Genomic DNA, 22,576 nt, shown 5'->3' with positions numbered 1-22,576 from the left:
CTTCCAGCAAAGTGTATCTCCTAGACCAGAGGTTGGCGTCCAGCCCACCACTCTTCTTACGCAGTTTTACTGGAACACAGCAGTGCCTCCTGGCTTACGCACTGTCGATGGGGGCTTCTGAGCTCCAAGTGCAGAACTGGGTAGCTGTGACTGACAGACTGTAATGTCTACCTGACCCTTTAGAGACGTCTGCCAGCTCTGCACACACGTCACAGAGAGATGCATCAAAGAACTGAGAAAAACAACATACATACTTAAAACATACAACATACATACTTAACTTTTGATCTGTTTATTCAAATAAGATGTGTCTAGAAGTTTAAAATACACTGGACACCATTATCCTTTGTAATGCAGAGAGCCATTTAAAATGAGTTCAACTTCAGCATATTTTGTAACACTGGTCTATTAAGAGTGAATCCCTACCTGTATTCCTAGACTGCAAACAATGGGAACTGAATTCTCAGAGGGAACACATTAGGGATCATACATAATAGACAAGATCCTTTAATTGTCTCACTTCAATCCATACTTAAGCAAAACTGAATTCCTTATTAAGCAAACATTTTTGCATAAGCTGCCTTCTCTTTATCTTTCTGTGCCTTTATCTTTTGCTTGACTTTCAGCAATTCTGCCTGGATAGCTGCAAAATAAATATGTAATATGAGTTATTTCCCAAAACATCCAAAAAATTAGGCTGACCAGCAAACTCATGCTTTAGTGTGATAAAAAATGATATAACTCTTCGAAGGGTAACTGAGCCTTATTAACAGTGTATTTTACTTGGAGAAAGCGACCACACAAACATAAAAACCACAGAGCACAATTTTAGGAGACTGTCCACCGAGAGAACTAACTGAATTACACACAGATACTCCTTCTCCCTTCCATCAGAGGGGGGACCCCACTGAAGCGCCTCCCCAAAGACCTATTTCCACATCTAGACCTAGAATCACCATTTGTACTTGGTTTATTTGAAAAACAGGCTTATTTTTGTCGCAGCTTTCCAAAACTTTCCTAAAACATATTCAGTAGCTAGAATACTTAGGTCATGGCCACATTCAGCTTAAGAAATGGTCCCAAACACTAAATTCGCCCTAAATACTGTGTCTTCTAACGCTGCTCTTCCATCTAGAATTACAGGACAGCAGAGCACACAGTCTTCAGACATATGGACAGTGGCTGCAGTGTAAGCTGAAGGCAGGACCCTGACTTGTGCCTTCTCCAGCATGCCTGGAACCTGGCCTGAACAGGCGCTCTGCAGTATCTGCTGGACAAGGCAACCTCTAAGTGACAAAGCGTATGCTAGTTCATGAGGATCAATTCTGAAGGGACAAAATGAACTTGCACTACAGAAACTGCCAACTTACCTTTATCCTCTGGTGCTATCTCCTGAGCTTTCTTAAGATCAGCCTTTAATTGGGAAAAAAAATTAAAGAAATATTAGGTTATGAGTTATGAAAGTGGTTTTTTTAATTAAAATTTAAAACAGAGAGGAGCTTCAAGATGGCGGAGGAGTAAGACATGGACATCACCTTCCTCCCCACAGATACATCAAAACTACATCTACACGTGGAACAACTACAGAACACCTACTGAATGCTGGCAGAATACCTCAGACCTCCCAAAAGGCAAGAAACTCCCCCACGTACGTGGGTAGGGCAAAAGAAAAAGAAAAAACAGAGAAAAGAATAGGGACAGGACCCACACCTCTGGGAGGGAGCCATGAAGGAGGAAAGGTTTCCACACACTAGAAGCCCCTTCACGGGCTGAGACTGCGGGTGGCAGAGGGGGGAAGCTTCGGAGCCACGGAGGAGAGCGCAGCCACAGGGGTGCGGAGGGCAAAGCGGAGAGACTCCCGCACAGAGGATCGGTGTCGACCAGCACTCACCAGCCTGAGAGGCTTGTCTGCTCACCCGCCGGGGTGGGCGGGGGCTGGGAGCTAAGGGTCGGGCTTTGGTCGGATCCCAGGGAGAGGACTGGGATTGGCGGCGTGAACACAGCCTGCAGGGGCCTAGTGCGCCACGGCTGGCCGGGAGGGAGTCCGGGAAAAGGTATGGACCTGCCGAAGAGGCAGGTGGTGTGCGAGGAGAGGGGATTCAGAGCACCACCTAAATGAGCTCCAGACATGGACACGAGCCTCAGCTAAAAGCACGGACCCCAGAGACAGGCATGAGATGCTAAGGCTGCTGCTGCCGCCACCAAGAAGCCTGTGTGCAAGCACAGGTCACTCTCCCCCTTCCAGGGAGCCTGTGCAGCCCGCCACTGCCAGGGTCCCGTGATCTAGGGACAACTTCCTCGGGAGAACACACGGCACACCTCAGGCTGGTGCAATGTCATGCCAGCCTCTGCCGCTGCAGGCTCGCCCCACATCTGTGCCCCTCCCTCCCACCGGCCTGACTGAGCCAGAGCCCCCGAATCAGCAGCTCCTTTAACACCGTCATGTCTGGGCGAAGAATAGATGCCCTCCAGCGACCTACATGCAGAGGCGGGGCCAAATCCAAAGCTGAGCCCCGGCAGCTGTGCGAACAAAGAAGAGAAAGGGAAATCTCTCCCAGCAGCCTCAGGAGCAGCGGATTAAATCTCCACAATAAACTTGATGTACCCTGCATTTGTGGAATACAGGAATAGACAACGAATCATCCCAAATTGAGGAGGTGGACTTTGGGAACAACGATATATATATTTTTTCCATTTTTCTCTTTTTCTGAGTGTGTATGTGTATGCTTCTGAGTGTGGTTTTGTCTGTATAGCTTTCTTTTACCATTTGTCCTAGGGTCTGTCTGTCCTTTTTTTAAATTATTATTACTTACAAAATACTTTTTCTTAATATTTTTTATTTTAATAACTTTATTTTATTTTATCTTCTTTTTCTTTCTTTTTTTCCTACATTTTATTTTGAGCTGCGTGGAGGACAGGCTCTTGTTGCTCCAGCCAGGCGTCAGGCCTGAGCCTCTGAGGTGGGAGAACCAAGTTCAGGACACTGGTCCACCAGAGACCTCCCAGCTCCACGTAATATCAGACAGCGAAACTCTCCCAGAGATCTCCATCTCAACACCAAGACCCAGCTCCACCCAACGGCCAGCAATCTCCAGTGCTGGACACCCTATGCCAAACAACTAGCAAGACAGGAACACAAACCCACCCATTAGCAGAGAGGCTGCCTAAAATCATAATAAGGCCTCAGACACCCCAAAACACACCACCAGACGTGGACCTGCCCACCAGAAAGACAAGATCCAGCCTCATCCACCAGAACACAGGCACTAGTCCCCTCCACCAGGAAGCCTACACAACCCACTGAACCAACCGTAGCCACTGGGGGCAGACACAAAAAACAACGGGAACTATGATCCTGCAGCCTGCAAAAAGGAGACCACAGTAAGTTAAGCAAAAGGAGAAGACAGAGAAACACACAGCAGATGAAAGAGCAAGGCAAAAACCCACCAGACCTAACAAATGAAGAGGAAATAGGCACTCTACCTGAAAAAGAATTCAGAACAATGATAGTAAAGGTGATCCAAAATCTTGGAAATCGAATGGAGAAAATACAAGAAACGTTTAACAAGGACCTAGAAGAACTGAAGAGCAAACAGTGATGAACCACACAATAAATGAAATTAATTCTCTAGAAGGTATCAATAGAATAACTGAGGCAGAAGAACGGATAAGTGAACTCGAAGATAAAATAGTGGAAATAACTACCTCAGAGCAGAATAAAGAAAAAAAAATGAAAAGAATTGAGGACAGTCTCAGAGACCTCTGGGACAACATTAAACACACCAACATTCGAATTATAGGGGTCCAAGAAGAAGAAGAGAAAAAGAAAATGACTGAGAAAATATTTGAAGAGATTATAGTTGAAAACTTCCCTAATATGGGAAAGGAAAGCACAGAGAGTCCCATATAGGATAAATCCAGGGAGAAACACGCCAAGACATATATTAATCAAACTATCAAAAATTAAATACAAAGAACAAATATTAAAAGCAGCAAGGGAAAAACAACGAATAACACACAAGGGAATCCCCATAAGGTTAACAGCTGATCTTTCAGCAGAAACTCTACTAGCCAGAAGGGAGTGGCAGGACATATTTAAAGTGATGAAGGAGAAAAACCTACAACCAAGATTACTCTACCCAGCAAGGATCTCATTCAGATTTGATGGAGAAATTAAAACCTTTACAGACAAGCAAAAGCTAAGAGAATTCAGCAGCACCAAACCAGCTTTACAACAAACGCTAAAGGTACTTCTCTAGGCAGGAAACACAGGAGAAGGAAAAGACCCACAATAATAAACCCAAAACAATTAAGAAAATAGTAATAGGAACATACATATCGAAAATTACCTTAAATGTAAATGGATTAAAAGCGCCCACCAAAAGACGTAGACTGGCTGAATGGATAGAAAAACAAGACCCATATATATGCTGTCTACAAGAGACCCACTTCAGACCTAGAGACACATACAAACTGAAAGTGAGGGGATGGAAAAAGATATTCCATGCAACTGGAAACCAAAAGAAAGCTGGAGTAGCAATTCTCATATCAGACAAAATAGACTTTAAAACAAAGACTATTACAAGAGACAAAGAAGGACACTACATACTGATCAAGGGATCGATCCAAGAAGAAGATAACAACAACTGTAAATATTTATGCACCCAACATAGGAGCACCTCAATGCATAAGGCAAATACTAACAGCCATAAAAGGGGAAATCGACAATAACACAGTCATAGTAGGGGACTTTAACACCCCACTTTCACCAATGGACAGATCATCCAAAATGAAAATAAATAAGGAAACACAAGCTTTAAATGATACATTAAACAAGATGGACTTAAGTGATATTTATAGGACATTCCACCCCAAAACAACAGAATATACGTTCGTCTCAAGTGCTCATGGAACATTCTCCAGGATAGATCACATCTTGGGTCACAAATCAAGCCTTGGTAAATTTAAGAAAACTGAAATTGTATCAAGTATCTTTTCCAACCACAACGCTGAGACTAGGTATCAATTACAGGAAAAAGATCTGTAAGAGATACAAACACATGGAGTCTAAATAATATGCTACTAAATAACCAAGAGATCACTGAAGAAATCAAAGTGGAAATCAAAAAATACCTACAAACAAATGACAATGAAAACATGATGACCCAAAACCTATAGGAGGCAGCAAAAGCAGTTCTAAGAGGGAAGTTTATAGCAGTACAATCCTACCTCAAGAAACATCTCAAATAAACAACCTAACCTTACACCTAAAGCAATTAGAGAAAGAAGAACAAAAAACCCCCAAAGTTAGCATTAGGAAAGAAATCATAAAGATGCAATCAGAAATAAAGGAAAAGAAGTGAAGGAAACGATAGCAAAGAGCAATAAAACTAAAAACTGATTCTTTGAGAAAATAAGCAAAATTGATAAACCATTAGCCAGACTTATCAAAAAAAAAAAAGGGAGAAGACTTAAATCAATAGAATTACAAATGAAATGAGAAGTAACATGACACTGCCGAAATACAGAGGATCATGAGAGATTACTACAAGCAAGTGTATGCCAATAAAGTGGACAACCTGGTAGAAATGGACAAATTCTTAGAAATGCACAACCTTCACAGACCGCCAGGGAGAAATAGAAAATATCTACAGACCAATCACAAGCACTGAAATTGAAACTGTGATTAAAAATCTTCCAAAAAAAAAAAAAAAAAATCTTCCAACAAGGGCTTCCCTGGTGGCACAGTCGTTGAGAGTTCGCCTGCCGATGCAAGGGACACGGGTTCGTGCCCCGGTCCGGGAAGATCCCACGTGCCGTGGAGCACCTGGGCCCGTGAGCCATGGCCCCTGAGCTTGCGTGTCCAGAGCCTGTGCTCCACAACGGGAGAGGCCGCAACAGTGAGAGGCCCGCATACCACCAAAAAAAAAAAAAAAATCTTCCAACAAACAAAAGCCCAGGACCAGACGGCTTCACAGGCGAATTCTATGCATCATTTAGAGAAGAGCTAACACCTATCCTTCTCAAAACCTTCCAAACTATAGCAGAGGGAGGAACACTCCCAAACTCATTCTACGAGGCCACCATCACCCTGATACCAAAACCAGACAAAGATGTCACAAAGAAAGAAAACTACAGACCAATATCACTGATAAACACAGATGCAAAAATCCTCAACAAAATAGTAGCAAACACAATCCAACAGCACATTAAAAGGATCATACACTATGATCAAGTGGGGTTTATCCCAAGGATGCAAGGATTCTTCAATATACGCAAATCAATCAATGTGATACACCATATTAACAAATTGAAGGAGAAAAACCGTATGGTCATCGCAATAGATGCAGAGAAAGCTTTCGACAAAATTCAACACCCATTTGTGATAAAAACCTCGAGAAAGTAGGCCTAGAGGGAACTTTCCTCAACATAATAAAGGCCATATATGGCAAACCCACAGCCAACATCGTCCTCAATGGTGAAAAACTGAAAGCATTTCCACTAAGATCAGGAACAAGGCAAGGTTGCCCACTCTCACCACTCTTATTCAACATAGTTTTGGAAGTTTTAGCCACGGCAATCAGAGAAGAAAAAGAAATAATAGGAATCCAAATTGGAAAAGAAGTAAAGCTGTCACTGTTTGCGGATGACATGATACTATACATAGAGAATCCTAAAAATGCCACCAGAAAACTACTAGAACTAATCAATGAATTTAGTAAAGTAGCAGTATACAAAATTAATGCACAGAAGTCTCTTGCATTCCTATACACTAATGATGAAAAATCTGTAAGAGAAATTAAGGAAACACTCCCACTTACCATTGCAACAAAAAGAATAACATATCTAGGAACAAACCTACCTAAGGAGACAAAAGACCTGTATGCAGGAAATTATAAGACACTGATGAAAGAAATTAAAGATGATACCAACAGATGGAGAGATATACTATGTTCTTGGATTGGAAGAATCAACATTGTGAAAATGACTCTACTACCCAAAGCAATCTACAGAGTCAATGCAATCCCTATCAAACTACCACTGGCACTGTTCACAGAACTAGAACAAGAAATTTCACAATTTGTATGGAAACACAAAAGACCCCAAATAGCCAAAGCAATCTTGAGAAAGAAAAATGGAGCTGGAGGAATCAGGCTCCCTGACTTCAGACTATACTACAAAGCTACAGTAATCAAGTCAGTATGGTACTGGCACAGAAACAGAAATATAGATCAATGGAACAGGATAGAAAGCCCAGAGATAAACCCACGCACCTATGGTCACCTTATCTTTGATAAAGGAGGCAAGAATATACAGTGGAGAAAAGACAGCCTTTTCAATAAGTGGTATTGGGAAACCTGGACAGCTACATGTAAAAGAATGAAATTAGAACACCCCCTAACACCATACACAAAAATAAATTCAAAATGGATTAGAGACCTAAATGTAAGGCCAGACACCATCAAACTCTCAGAGGAAAATACAGGCAGAACACTCTATGACATAAATCACAGCAAGATTCTTTTTGACCCACCTCCTAGAGAAATGGAAATAAAAGCAAAAAAAAAAACAAACAGGACCTAAGGAAACTTAAAAGGTTTTGCACAGCAAAGGAAACCATAAACAAGACGAAAAGACAACCCTCAGAATGGGAGAAAATATTTGCAAATGAAGCAACTGACAAACGATTAATCTCCAAATTTTATAAGCAGCTCATGCAGCTCAATATTAAAAAAACAAACAATGCACTCCAAAAATGGGCAGAAGACATTTCTCCAAAGGAGGTATACAGATTGCCAACAAACACTTGAAAGAATGCTCAACATCACTAATCATTTGAGAAATGCAAATCAAAACTACAATGAGGTATCACCTCACACCAGTCATAATGGCCATCATCAAAAAATCTACAAACAATAAATGCTGGAGAGGGTGTGGAGAAAAGGGAACCCTCTTGCACTGTTGGTGGGAATATAAACTGATACAGCCACTATGGAGAACAGTAGGGAGGTTCCTTAAAGAACTAAAAATAGAACTACCGTATGACCCAACAATCCCACTACTGGGCATATACCCTGAGAAAACCATAATTCAAAAAGAGTCATGTACCACAGTGTTTATTGCAGCTCTATTTACAATAGCCAGGACATGGAAACAATGTAAGTGTCCATCAACAGAGGAATGGATAAAGAAGAAGTGGTGCATATATACAATGGAATATTAGCCATAAAAAGGAACAAAACTGAGTTGTCTGTAGTGAGGTGGATGGACCTACAGACTGTCATACAGAGCGAAGTAAGTCAGAAAGAGAAAAACAAATACCGTATGCTAACACATATATACGGAATCAAAAAAAAAAAAAATGGTCATGAAGAACCTAGGGGCAGGACGGGAATAAAGATGCAGACCTACTAGAGAATGGACTTGAGGATGGGGGGAGGGGGAACGGTAAGCTGGGACAAAGTGAGAGTGTGGCAATGACATATATACACTACCAAACGTAAAATAGATAGCTAGTGGGAAGCAGCCGCATAGCACAGGGAGATCAGCTCGGCACTCTGTGACCACCTAGAGGGGTGGGATAGGGAGGGTGGGAGGGAGACACAAGAGGGAAGACATACGGGGATATATGTATATGTGTAACTGATTCACTTTGTTGTAAAACAGAAACTAACACACGATTGTAAAGCAATTATACTCCAATAAAGATGTTAAAAAATAAAATTTAAAACAAAACTTTACCAATGCTTGGTCGTATTCTTTTAGTCCTTGCCATCCTTGGGCTCTACGGTACAGTGCTTTGGTATTTGCTGGATCTATTTCAAGGGCCTACAGAAAGTTATACAGTTAATATTTTTATCTAAGTACTGAGTACTAAGTATACATGCTGGATTTCCATTTACTGCCCGTCAGCTCCAAAACAGCCGTTCACTGTTCTGTGATAAGGGCGCTGGGCCCTGAGAGCCTCCGGTTACACGCTGCTTTGTCAGCAGAGGGCGCCCAGTGCCCATGGGTGAGGGACCCACTTCCCTTCCAGGTCCCTGCGAGCCTCCCGTGAGCTCCCCCAAGATCCGGGGCACCCAGTGTGGCCCAGCCCCCCTCCCCGTCGCGCCTGGGTCTCGGCCCAGGGCCTCCATGCACCCCAGAGGGAGCAGCTGCTCCTGTATCACACACGTCTCTGCACATATACATACACATATACCCTGCAATGCCCCGATCCTTCAGCGTTCCCTCTCCTAGCCAACCCCTCGCTACTCCAATCTGCCCCTTATGTGTATCTGACAGTAACCTTTCTCTGTTGGAATTACTGTGTGGTGTCTATCTCCTGATTGGGCCCTAGCTGATAGGAGAAAAACATTCTGGGTAGAAATTTGGATACACTCATTTAGTTGACATCTAGGGGTTTTTCAGGAGCATGAGTAACTTTTAATAGGTTTCTCCTCTGAAACATTTTAAAAATAGTGTATTTAGTAAGATCTTTTAGAGGTCAATATTCGGATTTTACTGAAAAGAGTGTATATTATCTGCCTCACGAAGGTCAAAAAGCGATCCAGAGTGAAGCGCGATCTCGTCCTCTGCCGCATGTTCCCTCCTAATAAACACATTCTTATTCCTTATCCCACCTACCCCAGTAAATTAGGACCGCATTTATTTCCACTTGCTCGGGCATAGCTGATCTCTGTGACCTAGATTACTGTGCATTATACATAACAGTTACTAGAGGCGCTCCTTCTAACATATATGCTTTAGTTTGGAAAACTGCTCAAACTGTGCAAGAGGGAGGCAGCCATAACTGCTCTGTTTAAGGAAGGCAGGCTGCCACCTTGCCAGCTTTGTCGTTAGCACTCCCGGACGTCCCCGTGAAGGCAGGGCACCTTCCTGTGTGTCCCAACAGCACGCACTGTCCCTGTACAAGTCCTGACGACCCTACGGTGAAACGGACTCCTTCTCCCACCAAAAAAGCTCCTCGAGCTCCTCGAGGGGAGGGTCTTTCAATTAAAACACCGAAGAGTCTGTTAGCTGCTTAACCTGCTCCCAGCACTGCGCTAAAGGCTTTACGTGCATTACACGTGGTCTTAACAATCCCAGGAGGAAAGCAGTATTTCCATTTGGCGTAGGAAGAAACTCAGACTCTGCAAGTAGGAACTTGCTCAAGATGGCACAGCGACGACGCTCTGCTAACGACCTCGCCGGCCACCGTCGCAGTCATTCCTGGCTGTCTTCCAATGCCTGGCACATAACGCGCTCAACTGTGCCGTCATTCCTGGCTGTCTTCCAATGCCTGGCACATAACAGGCGCTCAACTGTTAAGTGAATAAATGAGCTGAGGAGGAAAGTGTCTTTAGAGAAATTAAGTGATGTAGTGTTATAAGCTAAATGAATGGCCTGAGAGGAAGAACTGAGGTCCAAAATACTCAGAGATAAAGTGACTTAGATTATGTTTCACTGGATCTCACTAGGTCCTCCACAATAAGATAGCAGTAGTGGCACATGAAACTGCTTTTGTTCGAAGTAGTAAGTCATCATCCAACTCTTTCAAAAAGGTAACATCAACAGACTTACCTCCAAACAGCTGTCGACTGCTCCCTGCCAATCGGACAGCTTCAGTTTGCAGGCTCCGATATTCAGCAGACAGCTCAAAGTGACAGGCTGCAGCTTTGCTCTGCCTGCGTTCTCAGTAGCGGCCTTCGAGCCTTCCACATACCTGGAGAACACATCGGTACAAGCAGCAAGCAGCCCCCATTAAGACTTAACTCTGCTCTCCACTCGGTCAAAATGTGCTGCGTCAGTTCTGATATAAAAGTTCATCACGTGCTAATATTAATGTCCTTAATGACCACAATCTTTTTATTAAATGCTTTCCTTTAGAAGATTTTTACTTGTTCCAACTTCTTTCCCAAAATGTTCAAAGAAGACAACTTAAGAACAATCCCCAAACCTAGAGATTATACAGTAAGGAACACTTCTATTTGTAAAGCTCAGGTTTCCATCACCCACTTTCCAGTGTAATTAGGTTTGGAACCAAGGCTGTCAGTGTGGGACAGGGACTGGAATGGGGACAGGTGAAGAGCCCTGTGGTGGTGATTCTGACTTGTCTTTTACTATAGTTCCTAGCTGTTTACTGAAAAGGGCCTGGCCCCCAGAATTTGGTTTCTAGAGTCTGTCCCCCACTGAAAAGAATCAGAGCTCCTTGGAGAAACTCAGATCTGGACACAAGGTTAAGTATAAGATGGGTCTGGACCATCTTGTGGCAGAAAGCAAGAGCTCACAGACTAACAGAACAGTCAAAGGGATACAGGAAAGGGGCTCCCATCAGACAATCGGGAAGCCTTCAAGCATCAGAAAGAACGATGGTAATAGTATAATTCGTTGAATTGATCAAATACTACAGTAATACTTTAAAAGAAGGAGGGGTAGAGGGTCTTTCAAACAGAAGAATGCCAGCTCGTAACTGCAGAATGACTGAGAAAATCGTAGTTCTGCAAGTGTCAGTGTAATAACTGATTCAAGCAAAGGGCTTCAATGATGCTGAAACCACTGGATGAAAGGCTAGGAATGAGATGTTCACACAATCTCACAGTTATTACCTCAGAGAGGACTTATTATTTACAAAGGGGAAAGGTACTTTCATAACAGAGACGTGGCTAACGCCACTGTAACCAAGTGCCAAAGCTCAAAACGGGCGAAACTGCCACGTGCCTTCAGGACACGGTATCATAGGAAACATACACGTCACCTATTCAAGTCATTGCTAAAATATGTAACCTCAAACTAACCTTGAGGAAGCAATAAACACACAGATGGTTTCCGTAAGACAACGGGCTTCGACGCCACAAAATGCAAATGACTAAAAAACGTGGAGATTAAAGATTAGAGGAGACTTAGAGACATAAAACCAAAGGATATAATGGATACTGGCGTAAAAACAAAACAAAATTGAAACAACTGGGGACCTCTGAATATGGATGACATAATGATATTTGGGAGATGTTTTCATAGTCTTAAGGCTAAGTAGAAGAGTGTCCTGGCTTCTCAGGAAATGCTTGCTAAAATATTGAGGGGTAAAGTGTCATGGTATCTGCAACTTCCTTTCAAAATGATTCTGCAAAAACAAGCGTGGCGAAACTTAAAAACTGGTGAACACAGGTAAAGGTACATGGCTATCCATGTACTATTCTTAACTTTTCTGTGTTTTGAAATTTTTCAAAATAAGAATCTGGAGGCAACCAAAGAAATGCAACTATTTCAATACACCTGGTTACTCTGCAAGTAATATGCCAAAAATAGAAAGAACAACTCTTGAATTTCAGTTTATAATTCAATTTCAAGTTCTTACAGCAATTTATTAAAAGTATTTTATTACCTTAAAACTTTTGTGTATTTTTTAATGGCCATCTCCCAGTTCTGGGATTTGAAAAAAGTATTTCCAATGTTTTTTAAGTCTTCCGTTATTAATAAAATTTTATCTACCTGTACAAAAGAAAGAACACGAATATGTTGGGTTTTAGTATATAACGCGGTTTAGTGCTAAGTTCTATCACTGAGACAGACTGATACAAAAAGCTCAAAATTTTAGGGCTAAATATTTTTAGCAGTTTAAGTACTTAAACTTTAACCCACGTGAAAGTACTCACGTCTTTTACATCTATGTCTGCATCCTCGGGGAAGTCTGGATGACTGTCACCAGATCCATCCTGGGGGAATATTCCCCAGTCATCCCCGCCCTTCAGTTCTCCGCAGTCTGCAGTAACACACAACTGTAAAAACAACCGTCAACTGTAGAAGCGTCTACCGTATTAACGAGGACTTTAACAAGAGTCTGGGCTTAAAAGCTCTCCAGCCGCAAGGCATGAGCAACAGCGTCCAAGCTGCTTCTGACGCGACAGGCTGGCGTCGCGAGGCGCGCCTCTGCACACACCCCGAGAAGCACAGCAGGGTCACTTCACAGCACACGTGCCTGCTGCTGCTGTCCAGGAGCTCCGTGCATACAGACTATGTGGGAAGTTTCATCGTTCCCCGTGGGATTCTCCTTACGTGGGCACGTGCCTTCGACTCACTGACTGCTGTTTCCTTCGCACACTGAGTGGCAGCCCCCCTCCTGCAGGTCTGAGTCTCCAGTTCCACTCACAACCCTGCCCATGAGGGTGGATTCACACACATTTAGAGCACAAGCCTCTTGGGAGTGACATAATCCAGTCTAAACCCTTAAATGATTTATGCAGGCTGAGGAAATGGGCCAAGGAAAGTTAAATAACAAGAGCAAGCCTAAACCACAAGTTAAATGGCAGAGAGGAGACCAAGTTTCCCGGTTTCCTGCTCTCTCTGTACTCGTATACACACTGACTCAAAGTTTTGCAGGTCTAGGAGAGTTAAGTTACCAAAATCAGCAAGACTGATGCTGAAATCATAACAACCTCCTTTTAAACTGCCCTCATCTCTCCCAGTGTACAAAAGAGCTTTGAAGAAAAAGTGGCAGGGCCAGGCTTCTTTAACAAGAGCCGTCCTAATGTCTTTCAGCTAACCATCATCTGAGCCTTTTACTTACATTTGCTAAGACAGCAGCTAGGATAACGAGGGTCTTACCCTGTCACTTGGTACTCACTTTGGCAGGTTTTTCACCTTTCACCTCCACGTTCTCCAGAATCCTTGCCACACCCATTCCTTTAATCACTTGGCCAAACACCACGTGTTTGCCATCCAAGTGAGGAGTCGGAACCATCGTGATGAAGAACTGAGAGCCGTTTGTGTTGCGGCCTGCATTTGCCATGCTCAGTAATCCCTCCGAATCATGCTGCAGGAATACGCCATTAAAGAAAACCAAGGTTAGAGTTACTGTCTGAATTACTCTCTACCAACCATTCACAAAACTAGGGTGGACCGCAATACTATTTAGATCACACCGTGTAGTGTAATCTTACTTTGTACCAACTGTAACCTTTAATTCACAAAACGTGGGATACTTAATCACTTTTTAAACTTTAAGAAAAGCTTATGAAACCGAATGAAGTAACAGAAACAATCGTGGGGGGCAGGGGTGGCACTTCTAAACCGGCCATATTGAGAAAGTGCTTACGCTTCGTCTTTAAGATGAAGACCTAATGATTCGGCTTTGCCCTTTCTTATGACAGGGGCGTTTTTTTCTGAAAAGCACTCAACAGCGCTCCCGCTCTCAGGCCTACATTATGATTCTTCCTTTATGATTCTTTCTTTACACTGAGAACAGCGAGGGACATTCAGTTTAGACTGGAAGTTCCGTTAGGTCCTTTCCTACTCTCCAAGGAAGCCAAATATCACGGCTTTCATCCAGTGAAGCGCTTCTTGAGAGAACGCCCAAGAGGAACCGCCGCGTACCTCCCGAAACCCAACGTCTACCTTGGCCCAGCCTGTTCAAAGGCTCCGTGGCCCCACTGTCTTCCTCTTTCCACCTGACCCCAAGGCTTCCTAAACGCACTCCTTGTTGGGCCGCACGTGTAACACTCATGCTGGTCCTCCCGCTTAAGGTGCCTTTACCCCTCAACCTAAATCTAGCCCTGCCTTCAAGGCCACCAAGCGTGTAGAAGAACCAGATGCCCTTGCAAAAGGCCCCCTTGCTTCTTCTCAACACGTCCGTCACATAATCTTAGTGTTCATCCTTCTGGTAGCTTCCCTTTCTCCCTTCCAAAAGTTTGGTGCTCTTCCCACGATATTAAATATTATTAACCTTATTTCCTCACGCCTTTGTCCTTCCTCACTCACATCCCTCCCTCAAACTGGCATCTGTATTCTAGTTCCTTCTAACCAAATCTCAGCCACCTTGCGAGGTCCAGTTTGCCCAGCTTAAGTACCCATTCCTCCTCAGTGTCTTCCCTAATATATATCATACTTTCTTCCTACAGCATACACAGAAAGTCACAATCAACTTAGCATTTACTAGCGTATTATTGTATTATTCTCCAGTTGTCCTATGTGTTTTAATCTTGTCTTTCTGGCAAGATTTTTAATTCCTCATCATGAAGGCGTTTCATTTTTATAAACTCTTTGGCGCCAGTGACAGTACTAGCTGCAGGCAATAAACTGTTTAAAAGACTGATGACATTTTATTCTCAAATTATCCTAATTACCTTGCTCATATTCCTCATTTCCAAAAAGAGTCACTTTACTTTTGTACTTACACGTCCATTCTTATAACCTGAATGATGCAACATACCCCAACGGGCACATCTTGGGACCAGGAAGATAAGAAGGCACAGGCACCACTAATGTCCTTTAGGAGCCTGGACGTTAACCAGATCTGCTAGTGTGCAAATCCCCTGACATCCCAGACATTAGCGATGCTTTTGTTGCTCTTCAAATTTAAGCATAAAGCATACCATCCCTCTGATGAGCACATTTTTCCTGGAAACAGTTTTGCCATATGGTGGCCACCCTTAAAAACACATTGGCTTTACTGAAGTATATAAACCTGGATCACAATGAAATAGCTGTTGCATTCTTGCCAATAAAATCACTACTGGATGAAACTTTTTCGTATTAAAGACGTATATTTACGGGGCTTCCCTGGTGGCGCAGTGGTTAGGAATCTGCCTGCCAATGCAGGGGACACAGGTTCGAGCCCTGGTCCGGGAAGATCCCACATGCTGCGGAGTGACTAAGCCCCTGCGCCACAACTACTGAGCCTGCACTCTAGAGCCTGTGAGCCACAACTACTGAGCCCACGCACCACAACTACTGTGCCTAGAGCCCGTGCTCTGCAACAAGAGAAGCCACTGCAATGAGAAGCCCGCTCACCGCAACTGGAGAAAGCCTGCACGCAGCGATGAAGACCCAACACAGCCAAAAATAAATAAATAAATTTATTAACCAAAAAAAAGATGTATATTTACAAATATGATACCTTTCACAAATAAAGGAGATCTGAGCACATCTGAGGCATTTATCCTAATTCAACAAGTATCCCAGGCACATAACTTTTATTATCAGCAACAAACATGCATTTTTGTCTACTTTACCTTATAATGGAAATTTTCATCTTCAAATTTTTCACCATAAATACTTTCTCCACCTGTCCCATTCTGATTTGAGAAGTCTCCACCCTGAATCATAAATTTCTTAATAACTACAAAAAAGGAAAATTGCCATTAGAAGCTACAGATGACTGCAGCGATGCTGACTAACGGATATGTCGTAATGAGGACAACTTCTCTCCTGTCCTTCCCTACCCCCGTCCACAACTGCAAACTCTTAAAAGGCTTTTCACAGTCTGAGTCCCAGCTACTCCCACTCCCTGATGGCCCACTAACACTCAAAGAATCAGTTCGCATGGCACCTCCCCTATAGAACTGCCAGACCCCAAAACTGGAACTCCTTATTTTTCTCCAACAGCATCTTGATTCTACCTCCCTTTTATCATATGTATCATAAAGATCTGTCTCTCCCGGCAAACAGTTAAGTACAGCAACTCCTTTTTTCCTCCTTGGTAACCATGTGCATGGCTGGGCACATAATGGTTACTCAAAAATGCTACTGAATAACCAATTATTCCCAAGAGGTTTGTTACACTGTAATGCAAGTACTTCAGCAAATATTATCACTTAGTAGCAAGGGTTCCCAAGAACACTGCTGCATGCTCAGAGATTTCCCAGGACTCACAGAACTCGGTATCTGTTTGTATTACACGGATGTAGTAAGTAAGGACACAGCTGGATGATAGGGAGAGAAGATACAGGCAGAGGCTGGAGGAATCCAGGTGTTCCCTTATGCTCCCTCGCTCCCATGAACAGTCACAGGGCACATTCCTCTTCCCCCCAGCAAAGAAATGCAGCAACATGTGCACAGTGTTTCTCCCCAGGAGAGCCCTGTAGAGACTCAGCACCCGAGGTCTCTGCTGGGGCTGATCCTGCAGGCACTGTCTGCCCAGCAGGAAGCAAATTTCCAGACTCCCAAAGGAGAGCAGTGTCCAGCATAAATCAGATTGCACAAAGAGTCTAGGCAGAGTAAATCACCTCCAGGATTCAGAGAGAGGGTCAAGCGCCATGCTCCCTGACTCCAGGCAGTGGCCACCCTTTGCAAGTAGACTCTTCTAAGGCCAGCAGCCTCAGGCCTGATACGTTAACTCTTTTCTGCACACCCTTTATTAGCACACAGGCACTCCTCCATTTATTGCGCTTTGCAGATACTCTGTTTTTTTTTTCTTTACAACTTGCGAGGCTTGTGGCAATCCTGCATAGAGCAAGTCTATCAGTGCCATTTTTTTTTCAAAAGCATTTGCTCATTTCATATCTGTGTCACATTTTGGTAATTCTTGCAATACTTCAAACTTTCATTATTATTTGTTATGGTGATCTGCGATAAGTAATCTTTGATGTTACTGTAATTGTTTGGGCATTTTTTAGCAATAAAGTATTTTTAGATTAAGGTACATACTATTTTTTCAGACATAATGCTATTACATACAATAGACTACAGTATAAACATAACTTTTATATGCACTGGGAAACCAAAAATTTGTGTGACTTGCTTTACTGCAATATTCGCTTTATTGCAGTGGACTGGAACTGAACCTGCAATATCTCCATGGTATGCTTATATTTTGGTATTTTATTAAACGTGAAAGTAAATCAACAGTTTAAGTATTTTAAAATCACTGTTAGGGGCTTCCCTGGTGGCACAGTGGTTGAGAATCTGCCTGCTAATGCAGGGGACACGGGTTCGAGCCCTGGTCTGGGAGGATCCCACATGCTGCGGAGCAACTCGGCCCGTGAGGCACAACTACTGAGCCTGCGCCTCTGGAGCCTGTGCTCCACAACAAGAGAGGCCGTGATAGTGAGAGGCCCGCGCACCGCGATGAAGAGTAGCCCCCACTTGCCACAACTAGAGAAAGCCCTCACACAGAAACGAAGACCCAAAACAACAAAAAGAAATAAAAGAAATTAATAAACTCCTACCCCCAACATCTTCTTTTAAAAAAAAAATCACTGTTAATTTTTTCTTAATCAAGTTTTAGAAGAATTTAAATACTCATCATTATAGTTTAACTCATTTGTTTATTCATTAAACAAATATTTATTGCGGGCCTACTCAATAACTATGCTGGATGCTAAGGACAAAATGGTGAGAAGATACAGTTTCTGAACTCATGGAGCCTACAGTCTATTGGGGGAGCCATCAAATAATCACTGAACAAAGGTATGACTACACAGTGTGAAAAGTCACCTTTTGATCACACATCACACCAGGTGTCCAAGACACAGAATCTTTAAGTTGGCTGCAGTCTTCCCAAGCAATCCTGCCCAAGAAGTAGGCATAACTTTCTGTCACCAGGTAGTCAAGCTACCCAAGCTCTGTCTGTTTACCATGGCCACACCCTGGTGAAGCTAGGGTAGTCCATTTCTGTATAAATAAACCTTAGTACCCTCCCATAATTAATTCCACCTTCCACAGACCAACCTTTATGAAACTGAGCTATCATCTCAGATCTCAAAGCATCCTTTTGGAAACTAACAGTAATTTTTTTTTTTTTGGTTCATACAGTTTGGAGGATTTTTTTTTAATTGAGGTAAAATTTACATAGCATAAAATTAACCACTAACCATTTTAAAGTGCACAATTCAGTGACATTTAGTACATTCACAGTATTGGTAATTATCACCTCTGTCTAGTTTCAAGTTCTTTTCATCACCCCAAAATGAAACCTTGCACAAATTAAAAGCAGTCACTCCCCATCCCTCTACCCCTAGCCCCTGTCAACCACCAATCTGCTTTCTGTCTCTATGGATTTATCTATTCTGGATATTTCATATAAATGAAGTTAAACAACAAATGACCTTTTGTTTTTGTGTCTTGCTTTTATCACTTAGCATAATATTTTCGAGGTTTGTCCCCATGGTACCATGTATCAGTACTTCATTACTTTTTATGGCTGAATAATAATACAATATATGTAATGGTTAACTCTCACCCTCTACTTAGTGTTTTCTTCCCTAACTCCTGAAGAACAGGATTCAATCACCTATAAGGAAAACCAGATTCAGAAAACGCATTCGTACTTCGATGGAAAGGACATCCTTTGAAATGTAGAGGTTTCCCAGTGGTGGGTCCAATGCCTTTTTCTCCTGTACACAATGCACGAAAATTTTCTGCAGTTTTGGGTACAATATCTGCAAACAATTCCAAGACAATTCGACCAACTGAAAGAAAAAATGAAACTGTGTCAGTATGCAAAACAACCAGCTAAATAAGCAAATGGTGAAAGGAGAGTTGGTAAAATTTTGGTGACTGAAATACCAAGTTCTCTTTTTTGGTCAGTTTTCTAATATTCAAATTCAGTCTACCTCATGTTAAGTATCATGTATCTAGATGAATTTGAAACAATTATTTTACTACATCTTACAAAGGATCATCAACACAGCAGCCAGAAGAGTAGCACCATTTAAGGACACCATGAACTAGGAATGGTTTTCATTTGATTAATTTCTCTGACATGTGCTCATAACTTCCCATCACCAAGTAACCAACAGGAGAAAATGAAACATACTGAGGGGTCACGTCGGCCATGCTGTAGGTACAGCTGTAGTCTTTGTGCTCTGTGGAACCTGCCCAGTGCTGCCTCTGAAGCAAAAACTGAAAAGTTCACATTCTAGACAATTCCTAAGGTAGGTAAAAGATAAACCTGGCACTAAATTTCAAAACAAAATCAAAGTACTGATACATATAAGTCTGTGGGGGTGGGGTGGGGGGGTGTGTATGCGCGCGCGCGCGTGTCAATGGAAGAGGATCACCTGCCCCACCAGTAAGCAAAGGATGTTGCAGCCATCGAGCCCTCTCATTACAGCCGCCTGCACAGTGAGCCCTGCGGGAGTTCAGCATAAAGACAAACGGGCTGCCCAGTGCCAAGCCCACCGAGCCCTCAGCCGCTGCAGCCAGCCCAAAGGTGCCCCCTGAGGAGACTCAGAGTGAGAAAGCACAGGACGCTGGCCCCGGCAGCCGAGGTGCACGTCCAAGGAAGGTTTTCAGTGAGCCCGGACTCTTGCATCTCCTCATACACAGAAAAGCGCTACGTCCCTTAACTTGACATGTCTGGTTTCCTCTGTTAACGGTCATCTTTTGATGTTCCCACGACCTGGTTTTTGTTGCAAAAACTCATATATCCCGGCTCCTCCCTTAGCCCTTCAGAGCAGTCCTCAGAGCTATCTGCAAGGCTGCACCCCGGCCTTAACGTCCTCAGTTTTGCCCACCAAATAAAACAAAAATCCGGAACTTTTAGGCAACGGGAGCCCCCGAGACGCATACCGGGGTTTTCTGAATGTCCCCCAAACACAAAAGCAGGTGGCGGGGAAGGGCGGCCAAGTCGGGCGAGACAGACCCAAAGGCCGCCACCACCCCCGAACAAAAACCTCCAGAAACTTCCGCACGCCCCAGGGCACCGGTACAAGGTCGCGGGCCCGCCCCAACCTCTGGGACCCCGACCCCGGGAGCCCCGCCTCCTCACCTCGCTCCCCTCCGATGTCCACGTCCAAGAAGACCCGGGGGTTACTGGGGTTGGACGGCTTAGACTGGGGGGACGGGTGCGACATTGTGGCCCGCAGACGTGTTCGCGAGCTCCTCGGAACACCCCGTGGCCGCCGCGCAGCCCGAACCCAAAAACCGGCTGCGTCTGCGAAGAACCGCGGCGCTGGCGACCAGCTTCCGACAGGAGCCCGGAGGCCGCGGCCCGACTTCCGGCGTCTCCGCCCGACTTCCGGCGTCTCCGCCCAACTTCCGGCGTCTCCGACCGACTTCCGGCGTCTCCGCCCAACTTCCGGCGTCTCCGCCCGACTTCCGGCGTATCCTCCCGACCTCCGGCGGCGTCCGACTTCGCTCCCTGCTGTGCTCTCCTGGTCGTGCTTTCTCTGCCCCCGGCCTGCCCTGTTTTCTCGCTCACTGAAGCCGCAGCCCCAGGTATTTCTATCCTTGTCGCTCGAGCTTTATGGCTCTTCCTGCCGTCGTGGCGTGGGGGAGAGCGTGTCGGACAGCCACGCCCTTTCCAGCCTCCGGGTCCCGCTCACTAGCGAGGGGCCGCTGCTGTGAAGCTCCGTTTGTCTGGGAAACGGGGCAGGAAATGCCAAAGTCCGGGGGTTTGGGGCATCCTGGCGGCGGCGCGTTCCTGCTCCCCGGGCCGGGCCTGGGCGGCCGTGTTGTGCTTCGATTCTCGCCCGGCCGTGGGAGTGAGGCGGGGGCCGGGCGGAGGGTTCCCGGAGCCGCGGCCTTGCTGTCGCCCGGGTCCCCGTAGGGGCGTGTGTGCAGGCCTCTGGCCCCGCCGCGGGGCAGCACGCCCTCGCCTCTTCGTGCAGCCTAATTCTGGAGAAGGGTGGTGTGGTCCTTAGCACTTCGCAGCGTTCTCGTTGCTTATTAACTTCTTGCTTCATTTGTCTCCTCCCGTTAGAATGGAACCCCGGGCAAGAATTGTCTTTTCTTTTCTCTTTCTGTCCCCGACGCTTCTCCCGGTGTCTGGCCTTGAGAATGTTTATGAGAAAATGTTAGCAAGAGCGTTTGTCTCCATGTGCCTTTATGGACAACTCCAGAAGGGCCGCTCCATCAGCTTCTCGCGCTGACCTTTTCAAATTCCAGCGCCTTAAAATTATTGTAGGGGCCTCCCTGGGGGGCCCAGTGGTCAAGAATCCGCCTTCCAGTGCAGGGGACGCGGGTGCTATCCGTGGTCGGGGAACTAAGCTCCCACGTGCCGCCGTGCAGCCAAAAAAAGAAAAACAGTTACTGTAAAATGTTAATTTCTTATGAGTTGATGTTCTTCGGTTTCATGGTGTTTATCCATTCTGTTTCCCTGAAGATCCAGAAGGGCTCAGCACATAACCTCTGGGCCCCTTGATAAATAACAGTCGAAGTAAACTCTTCTCTAACCCAGTCTCATTTCCGGGCTGCAAGCTGGTAACTTTGACTTTGCCTCCAAATATCAAAGGATACATAATAATTAAAATTTTTATTCTGATTTACTAGCTTAAAAGCAGGTTTTAGCTTATTATTCCAAAAATTGTCACTTTTACACTGTAACCTCATAACCATTCTTACCAAGATGAATATCCTGATTAACTAGGCAGCATAACTTAGCACTGCTACTTGGCTGTCAGACTTTGGGGGGTTCAAATTCAATCTCTAATAGATGCTATCCTGTGACTTTGGACAAATTACATAGCCTCTCTGCCTCAGTTTCCTCATCTAAATCTGGGTAACAATATGTATATTTTAAGGCTTTTATGAGGATTAAGTGAATTATCCAGGTGTTTTAGTATCGGACACACAGTAAGTACTCAATAAGTGTAAGCAATTACTAACCATAAATAGCCAATACTTAATAATTACTAATATCAGCATATTTTAAAATGAAGTTAAAACTGCAAAGGTGCTTTGAGGCTGCCTCTGCGTTCTTAGAAAATAGAATGTGATTCTTCCTGTTATACAGGTTTCTGGGTGTAAGAGACTAATCCAAATGTTACTCTCACTGTGTCTAGAGTTTTCACAGTAAAGTAACAGCTTTATATAAACTGTCATATTCCTCGAACCAACCCGAATAACAGAATCACACCTTTGAAAACCTCTCCAGAAC

At 44.1% G+C, this 22,576-nt stretch overlaps 1 protein-coding gene across 2 annotated transcripts; it reads right to left on the bottom strand.

The window, feature by feature from the left end:
• Positions 1 to 64: 64 nt before the first annotated feature.
• On the bottom strand, positions 65 to 20,711 carry PPID (peptidylprolyl isomerase D). Of its 2 annotated transcripts, none has more exons than XM_032632052.1 (10): positions 20,468 to 20,702; positions 19,026 to 19,166; positions 15,990 to 16,096; positions 13,604 to 13,792; positions 12,636 to 12,758; positions 12,365 to 12,471; positions 10,564 to 10,705; positions 8,743 to 8,829; positions 1,371 to 1,413; positions 65 to 232 (listed from the first exon to the last, which is right to left on the bottom strand). In XM_032632052.1, exons 1-10 carry the CDS (start codon positions 20,550 to 20,552, stop codon positions 225 to 227), a joined length of 1,032 nt encoding a protein of 343 aa, XP_032487943.1. In that variant the 5' UTR covers positions 20,553 to 20,702; the 3' UTR covers positions 65 to 224. The 2 variants fall into 2 exon arrangements, with proteins under 2 accessions (XP_032487943.1, XP_032487944.1); XM_032632053.1 differs by lacking the exon at positions 65 to 232 and adding an exon at positions 277 to 643 and having other exon boundaries at positions 20,468 to 20,711.
• Between the last annotated feature and the right edge of the window lie 1,865 nt (positions 20,712 to 22,576).

This window comes from Phocoena sinus, chromosome 5 (assembly GCF_008692025.1).
Source record: "Phocoena sinus isolate mPhoSin1 chromosome 5, mPhoSin1.pri, whole genome shotgun sequence".
Classification (NCBI taxonomy): Eukaryota; Metazoa; Chordata; class Mammalia; order Artiodactyla; family Phocoenidae; genus Phocoena; species Phocoena sinus.
This window is presented reverse-complemented; position numbering and strand designations above follow the sequence as displayed.

What these genes read in the sequence shown, in the direction of transcription:
- PPID (XM_032632053.1), bottom strand. Translation starts at nt 20,552, where the DNA reads ATGTCGCACCCGTCCCCCCAGTCTAAGCCGTCCAACCCCAGTAACCCC. An exon ending in AAATACACAAAAGTTTTAAG is followed by an intron (nt 10,706 to 12,364) that starts GTAATAAAATAC and finishes TGTGTTCTCCAG; the next exon opens with GTATGTGGAAGGCTCGAAGG. An exon ending in AAGAATACGACCAAGCATTG is followed by an intron (nt 1,414 to 8,742) that starts GTAAAGTTTTGT and finishes TCCCAATTAAAG; the next exon opens with GCTGATCTTAAGAAAGCTCA.